Consider the following 8,878-nt stretch of genomic DNA (forward strand, 5'->3'; position numbering starts at 1 on the left):
CCCCCCCCCCCCCCATAAATGATAAAAGCCAGTGGAGCGCAAGCTGCTTGCATGACTTCCTTCACAAGTAATTAGGGTCAAGATTATGCTTTCTGAGAAGGCTAGAAAGTGGTAACAGTGTCTTTACATTTTGAATGTAGGAATATGCAAGGGATACAGAATTGTTCTGAGCGTGTCTGGCGGCACAGTTAGATGAACAGTTATTTGACCTGCAAAAGCAGATTATCAAAACACACTGTGTGTCAGAGAGGGGGACTGTAGGTTAAAATTATGCTTGTCGTCTAAACATTCAGAGAGCTTTCCACTTTTTCTCTTACTGCTGTTTACAGTGAAAGTGAAGAAAAAAGAACCCAGACCACTGAATTTAAAGTATTGACTAAATAAAACAATAAATGACAGCTGTAGCTTTATAGTAGTCAGTGAAATTGTCAATTATTTATCAACCACAGTATTGATTATAGAAGATTAATGTCTTCTAAGTCTCTTGTGTTTTAAGTAGGAAGTATTTTGAATGGATTTATGTATCTGAATACATAGTTGGGGTTTTTTAGTCCTGAGGCAATTATAGAAAAAACTCCAAGGGATGTTTTGAAAATTTCATTTAATTTGTAAATTTTAGAATTCCTTGTAGACTTGTAAGAGAAGAATCTATAGTTTTTGTGGTAAACTACAGTAAAACTATTTGTTTGGGGTTTTTTAATATTTCTGTTTTCAAAATTGTGTTAAATACCAAATACACACTTTCAGTACTGGGATATTGCGACCTCCAGTTTCTTTCTACTCTCTTTTCTCCAAAGGATGCGTGTAGTTTGAGTTGGTGCAGAGTTGCTTTTATTTTAATCCCTGCAGGCCAGTTTATACCACAGAGCACTAATACTTCATCCTTTTGATATCTCCTCTGATGTGTGTGTCATTCTCAGATAGCTGAAATGACCCTGTATCTGTGATCTCACAATCTTACATTTTACTGGAGGAGTTTCTTTAATAGCTGCTGAGTCATGTTCTAAATTATATTGGGAAACAATTTCTGATTTTATCTTTTGTTTTGGAAAAAAACCCACCTTAATTCTCGCTGGTAGGCAGCAATGAAGTATTTGAGCTAAAAGGCTGTAGGACTGTGGACTAAGCATGTGTCGCGGAGGTAAGGACTTAAGCGTTCATACCAAAAGGAGTTGCCTTTCAAAATTAGGAGACTGTGAAGGTTCTCTTTTGCATCTGGATATTTATAATAATCTAATTTTCACTTGTCCCAGGAAATTATTTTTTCAAAAGTGTGCAGTGAATCTGACATATTTAATGTCAGGAGATTTCTAGATGTTACCACATCAGCTATTTTTTGCTATAGTTGCTACTGAAATTTAGTCCACTTTGGGGGGAAGGGGGACAAAGGCAAAGTGGCAGGTCTGGTCTGACTTTAAGTCTGTATCATTCAAAGGTTATACTTAATGCATAACTCACATGAATTGTACAATTTTAATTTTAATGATTTTACTGATTGGAATTACCTGTTGGCCTAACATGCTTAGGCAGCAGTTTATTGTATTTCAGCATAAGAGTTTTATAGCAAACCACAAGCTGCTGGCTTCAGGAGGTTAGATTCGTGTTGGTTTTTTTTTACTGTATACAGTCAGGTTATTTTCTCATTGAAGTACAGAATACTACTACATTCTTGTTTAAAGGTAGAGAGGAAACAGAGGTCTGAGAGTTGTAAGCACCATAACACAGTATGTAATATGCTTGGTAGTATGTAATATGCGAAGGTACTTGAGGTAACATTTCAACGCTTTAAAATGGTTGTCTTACTCTGTAGACTCACTCAGTCAATAGAAGTTACTTTGAGAATGCTATTTCTACGGTTAAAAGCTGTCAGCATTAAATGCATGCGTTTTTGTCACATTGTGTCCAAATGATACCAGTGGGTAAAAGGAAACAGTTTGTGCTGCTAGAAGTACAGTGACAGCATTATGCTTCGGAATAGTATGGTACCCCAGAAACTAAGCACCTGAAGAACTTGATATTACGTAGTGTGTTGTATTTTTACAGGTGCCTCTGATTAACGAACTTGAGTCCGCAATGCACCAGCTGTACAAACAGCGAGCTTCCCGCCTTGTCCAAAGACGACAAGATGATATTAAAGATGAATCTTCGGAGTTTTCAAGCCATTCAAGTCAGTCCATCTTGAAGGTTTTTATTATTCATTAAACAACCTTGTTTTATTTAGTATGGCTTAATTTAAATGTGAATGTTTAAAGTATGACTGTCTTTAACGTTTATCCTTACTCGAGATGGGTAGAAGCAAGTTTAGATAAAAGTTCTCTAATCTGTTTTGTTTTAAACTCAAAGCCACTCATAAATTTGACTTCACCTCTCCTTTCTTTTGCTCCTAACTGTATTTTCTCTTTCCTAGCACTGGAAATGTATGCATGGTGGCAGTGGTAGTAGTGGTAGCATGTGACTCCTGATTTTCCTCTTGTCAGGACTTTTTTTTTTCCTAATCTCATCTATAAATTTCCTGTAACACCTACAATTAACTCTGTACAAAGCTATGATGCACTGGGATAGAGCTGATTTCTTTCTAATGCTCTGTTTTGTAGGCAGTATAAATATTTCATTTCAGACACTTAACTGGTAAAACTAAAGAACTGGAAGAGACTGATGCCATTGTTAAGAATCAATTTAATACAAAGTGACCTTACAATTTAAGATTAGTCAGTTAAAATACCTGCTTACCGTGAGTGTGTGGATGGGGGATTCTTAATGAGGAGTTTTCTCGTGGTGATTGCTCTTCAGTATGTGAAACTACAAAAGTATAAATGCTAACTTGGATGGAAATACACATTCCTTGGAGGAAGTTTTATTCAGCATGTTAATGGTGGGTAAATATCATATTGTTGGCAGTCATCTTTCTGCTTTGGAGAGCTTTCTGTTTTTAAAAATGGCTTTCTTGTCTGTCCTTTTGCTGACATAAAATCCTGTAATAAAAGCCATTTTCTATTCTGTCATATTGTGTCCAGAGATGAAATTTTGATAATACCATTAGATAGAACTTACTGAGGGTGATAAAGTGTTAGGGCATCAGAGCTGGTCATCCCTTTACAGAGTGGTTAGCATACATGTTCCCTTTAGGACTTCATTTGGAGCCCCAGGCATCACATGTAGGCTTTGCAGTTTTACTATGAAAATGCTGTTGTAAAAATTAGAAACCTAATATACTAGAAACATATTTCCTAAAAGAAGCTTAGATTATTTTAGACTGGAATTTAATTATGGGGTGGAAATAGTTGTCATTGTCAAGGCTGCGTTTTAAAGAGAGATCTTATTTAGTATCTGGGAATCTTGAGAATGGATTTCACCGTATCTAGAAATAGTTCAGTTCTTTCTCTGAAATTACCACAGAAACTAGGAATTGATGCCAGAAATTGATTTGGTGCGTGTACAGACACAGACAATCTGCTTTTCTTCATGCAGTGTCAGAACACTAAAGGGCTAGAAGTGAATTTAAGTTTGTCTGTCAACTTTTGCTTTATTTCTACGTAAAGACAAGCAGCTGAGCTTGGAATAACATTTTAAAAATTGGACAACTGATGGATTCATCAGTATGTGAAGGCTCTTAGTAGTTCTGGTACAGATTTGGAATACTTATATAGATGATCGTTAATATTTTTAATGATGAATTTGTAAATAGTTTTAGTAAGAACATAAAATTTACTCTGAAATTTGGATAAGCTTTTCTTTAAATTTTGATGTTTATATTTTAGTGGGTGGGCTTTAGCACTGGCTAATATTCAGTCCATGTCTTAAATTTACCTGAGAAGGATGAACTGGAAATACTTTTGTGTCTGGCTGCTGGTTGACGATCAGCTTCATTGGTTAGTGGTGGTGTTTTCTATAATCAGGAACATCTATAACGAATTACAGCTTAAAAAGAGGAAGGAAGATAGTTTATTTTCCTGTAGATTTTGGTGAGTTTAAAACTTTAGGCAGTCTAAAGCATATAAACTTCAAAACCACTATGAACAGAACTCCCAAATATCATATATTACACCTCTGGTGACTCTTCTCTGCCTGCCTTTTTGTTCGTTTTCTTTTCGAAAGATACATGGTGAGCATGTTTATGTAAGGAGCACCTTTTGTTGTGGAACTTTCAATTTAAGCAGTTTCTTTTAAATGTTAACTTTTATATAGTTGGGCACTGTTGTGAGAGGGACAAGAATGAGGTATGGTGAAAACTATCTGTTATTTAAGCGGAGATTTTTCCAAACCCCACTACTTCCTCTTTCAACCTCTATACTTGCGAATTCAGGCTTCTGGGTGCATCTTTTTTTAAAACTTCAACTTTCTACTTCAAATTACTCTTAGTTTAAAGTAGGTAGAAGGCTCTTATGAAACTGCCTGCAACATGTTTATATAATCATAGATAAGCATTTTAATTTTCACCCATCTAATTTTACAGATAAGGCACTGATGGCACCAAATCTTGAATCTTTTGGACGAGACAGAGTGATCTATCAAGAACAAGTAAAGCGTCGGACTGCAGAAAGAGAGGCTAGAAGGTAGAGTACTGACATTTCTTGTCCATTAGGAGTCTTTGCTTGCTTGTAGAATACAGTTGTCCCGTGTCACTTACTAATGTAAGTAGCAATGTTTGCTCCTTTCCTGCAAAGGGAAGAAAACACTGAAGCTGGGCAGGGGTATTCTTGCATATCCCAGCTTACTATGCAAATATACAAAACAAGGCTCCATTATATGATACTGATATAAAATCACTAAAAGAACACATAGTAAACCATATCTGTCTGGTCTCTGCTGGTTTCTCTTCCGTCCATTGTTTGAGGCAGCAACATAGACGTGGTGATGTAGTGAAAGTGTGTGTGGGGTTTTAGCCTGGATTTCCTTGCACTGAAAGCTATGACAAGCTTACATGGGTCTGTTCATTGCATGGAGGTAAAAAAACCCAGTAATAACTGGTTTATGCTGATGATCTTTTTCAGAGCTCGTCGTAGACAAGCAAGAGAGCAAACTGGGAAGATGGCAGATCATCTTGAAGGCCTTTCCAGCGATGATGAGGAAACTTCGACAGATATTACAAACTTCAACATGGAGCGAGGTTAGCAAAGCTACTGAAGCTTTATGTAACAAAATACAGAAAAAATGGCAGAAAAAAATAATTGATCCAAATACAGCCCTGGCCATATATTTCACCATATTTTGGAGGAAGTTTGGGAACTGTTCCTTGCTGGATCATCAATGTGACCAAAACAGTCTTTTTTCACCAGGCTGTTGTGCAGCTTGCAGCTAATGAAGTACCCCGTCCTTACTGAGATCCTCCTTAATTAAAACATTCTTTTGCTGGCAAGCAGTAAGATTTTGTACCTTCAAGTGGATACTGTCTTCCTTCTACTTTGTAACATGGTTTATCATTCTTCAAACATGTTTGTCTTACACGTGAAATTCTGAAAACCTCAGTGATTTAGAAACCTTTAGAAAACTTTTTTCCTCTTTTATACAGCAGCAGTTAAAATACATTTCCAGTGATTGCTGTGAAACCAGTAGTGAAGAAAGTGGAGCATGACTATAGTAATCCTGTTCCCTTCTTATTTTGAATCTGAGTACAACACTGTAATTTTGTCTGATTAAGGAGAATTTAATCAGTTTAGAAGAAATGTGGAGAAGGGGAGCAGCAACGATCACACATAAAGAATTGCTTACGTTGTGTATGAGGGAGGATTAAACAGTTTTACAATCTTCAGCTAGGAGAACAATGTTGACTTTTCACAGCATGAGAGCTAGGGGGCATGAAATGAAGTGGTAGGATTGGTTTAAAGTAAACAAGTCACTTCCCACAGAGACTGTAATAAAAATGCCAAAGTCATTGCTGTAGGAGGCTGTGGAGATCCAAAGTGTGAACAGATTAAAAAAGCAATTAAATGAACTGTCTAACAGTTGGATCCTTCAGAAGTGCAAACAGTTTCCACACTTTTAGTTGCTGGCTGAGTTACCAAAATTGTGGGTGCAGGGAGAGCTCTTTGATAAACAAAGCAACTGTTCAGGGTTGTTAGGTGCTATAATTAAGTTTGCTAAGTTAAATTATCTAGATTAAAAATTCAGCATGGCTGAATTGCTCTTTGCAGCTTGGCACTTTCATGTGTACTAAAGCCTTTTGTAGGAGTTTCATCAGTTTCTGAGTAAGCATAGTATTTCTAAAGATTGTTTATTTTTAATCATTCGTAGCTCTCATGTTAGTCCAGAATGAGCAGTGAGCTATATGGAACAGAGGGATGCACTTTGGGCCTGTTAACTTCATTTGTAGCATCTCTTCTTGGCGCCAGTGTAAAAAGTGTGTTTATATGACATAATCTTATGGTTCCTCAGGCTTGTCTCTACCTTCTGAGTGTCCTAGTTATATTAGTTGTGTACAGGTTACTACTATAACTGAACATTTAAAACTGGCTGCAGCAAAAATGACTGATGAAAATGAAACTAACCCTGGGAAGTTGAAAAGATGAAGGGAAAGTAATATATTCGGAAATTGTTTTGGACTGCATGGAATACTGGTACTGTAAATACAAAAAAACATAAGGAAGGTGCTAAGGGATTGTTACAGTTGCCCAGTGCTAACAGCTGTGTTATGTTCAGCAGTTCAGCATGGTGTCTGCCAGTGCCCTCTCAGTCTGACATGCCGATTCAGTTAGCTTATCTGAGTTGCCTTCCTGTACTTGCATTTGGATGCACAAAGTTATAGCATCATTGGGTTGGAAGGGACCTGCAGGTCAGCTGTTCCAGACTCCCATGCTGAGCAAGGCCAGTTTTGAAGTTAGATCCATGCTTGAATACAGCTCAGTACGCACTAATTGTATGAAATGTTTAAAGCGAGACCTGTGATAAAATAGTACATCAGAGACTAATCATGTGCTCATGTTCTTATTACTTTGTATACTTGAAGCAGAAGTAACAGAACTTTTAAACGTGATGGGGTTTTGTTTGTTTATAGAGGTTGCTTATGCCAGTGAGGATCAAAGTCCCTTTTGGAAGAGGTAGTACAGGGAATAGGTGATTAACTTCTTACTCTTTCTCTCCCCCTAGATCGTATATTGAAAGAATCCAGCAAAGTTTTTGAAGATGTTTTGGAAAGCTTTTACTCAATTGATTGTATTAAGTCACAGTTTGAAGCTTGGCGCGCAAAGTACTTTGCTTCTTACAAGGATGCCTACATTGGCCTCTGTTTACCAAAGCTGTTTAACCCTTTAATCAGACTTCAGCTGCTTATCTGGACTCCTTTGGAGGTAAGGTCCTCTGCAAGCAACTTATCTACATAAGTTTCTATACAGCGGTTCTTTCACACTTCTGCAGAGCAAAGTAAATTGCACCTTTGATGTGTGCTTCTCGTAAATGCATGTTCTAGGCAGAACATTTTTTTTCACTTCTCAGGAATCAGTCTTGCCTCTGTTTCTGAAGGAAGTAGTGTCATTGCTTCAGAAGTAGGGGAGCCAAAGCAGGTGAAGTAATTTGTCCGCCCCTGTGCCAGGTTAGGAGACTGCTCTTGAGGCACTATTTCTTTTGTTGTTTAATTTCCAGTGCAGATGAGTATCTGACATGTAAACAAAAAGCACTAGGTTTAAGTTGTGCTCAATTGCTTGCCCTGCCTCCCTAGCATACCTCCTAAAGTGTTCTAAAGTAGCTTTGTTCTATTTTGTGAGTGTATCATGCTTGTGTATATACTACTTTTACTTTTTTTTCCTTTAATGTGTTGACTGCAAATCTCTATTTAGAAATCTAACCTCAGTTCTTTTTTCACTAGGGCAAGTGTCGAGATTTTGAGACTATGTTGTGGTTTGAATCATTGCTGTTTTATGGCTGTGAAGAACAGGAACAAGTGAAAGATGATGCTGATATTTCACTGTTGCCTACCATTGTAGAGAGAGTTGTTCTTCCTAAACTAACAGGTATAGTCTTGGAAAGAAAAAAATGGGGAGAAAGGGGTGTGTGTAGAACCTGAGGTTTGTGCTTTCAGGTCTTACTGTTTTGTAAATTATTACCAACTAATTTACTAACTACTAAATTACTAACAACTGGCTGTTGTTAGTAGTTGTGTTCGAGCATTTATGAAGTGGAGTAATTCTTTAATCTTTTACAGTGATTTCTGAAAACATATGGGATCCTTTTTCCACTACACAAACATCCAGAATGGTCGCAATTGTACAGAAACTAGTAGATGGATATCCTTCAGTGGTGAACGCAGAAAACAAAAATACACAAGTAAGTTGTTTTGCCTTAAATATCTTGCATAAGTTAAGAAATTTGCATATATTTTTTCTACAGTATATTGGAGAACACAGCATGCTCAGTGAGGAGCAAGAAAGAATTTTGCAATTATTTGATGCTCTGCAGCCCTGTCATGGAGAGTCAAGTTGTGATCAATTAGGAGGAAGAACTTGGTGAAGTCTCCCTAAAATAGATGCTAGAGATAAAAAGAGATATCAAATGTACTAAGACTTGTTGAGCTGTAGTTTTGCTTTAAAAGCCAGCTACAAATTGTCAGGCTTTTCTCTTCTTTAGATTTTTTTTGTAACCTTTTCAAATGTATTGCCTTGAAATTTGATTGTTTTACTTACCTTCTGTGAATACAAGAGTTGATGTCATGAGTTCAGGTGTCGTAGCTGATGCTGTGTATGAATTGCTTTTAGAATAGTGGAGATAGGCCAAAAGGCACTTGTATGGAGAAGCTAGAAGATTAAAAAGTACAAAATTACTTCCCAGAAGCTAATCGTGTAGTCAGGCTTAACTATAAAGTAGTTCCATTGCCTTCAGTTTTTATTGAAAGTGTCAAATTTCAGCTTTGTTAATTACTACAGGTTTCTCTAAGATTTTATATATATAT

The 8,878-nt window shown here is 36.9% G+C and overlaps 1 protein-coding gene across 1 annotated transcript in view; it reads left to right on the top strand.

Moving 5' to 3' along the window:
* Nucleotides 1–8,256, top strand: part of PAXBP1 (PAX3 and PAX7 binding protein 1) — a gene marked incomplete at both ends in the record, with an annotated part of 17,351 nt that extends 9,095 nt beyond the window's left edge. The window contains 6 exons of the mRNA XM_010017027.1: nucleotides 2,044–2,167; nucleotides 4,454–4,553; nucleotides 4,992–5,107; nucleotides 7,084–7,283; nucleotides 7,799–7,943; nucleotides 8,135–8,256. Coding sequence (XP_010015329.1) covers nucleotides 2,044–2,167; nucleotides 4,454–4,553; nucleotides 4,992–5,107; nucleotides 7,084–7,283; nucleotides 7,799–7,943; nucleotides 8,135–8,256 — 807 coding nt within the window. The remainder of the gene's footprint in view (nucleotides 1–2,043; nucleotides 2,168–4,453; nucleotides 4,554–4,991; nucleotides 5,108–7,083; nucleotides 7,284–7,798; nucleotides 7,944–8,134) is intronic.
* Nucleotides 8,257–8,878: the final 622 nt, after the last annotated feature.

This window comes from Nestor notabilis, unplaced genomic scaffold (assembly GCF_000696875.1).
Source record: "Nestor notabilis isolate BGI_N333 unplaced genomic scaffold, ASM69687v1 scaffold27996, whole genome shotgun sequence".
NCBI classification, from domain to species: domain Eukaryota; kingdom Metazoa; phylum Chordata; class Aves; order Psittaciformes; family Psittacidae; genus Nestor; species Nestor notabilis.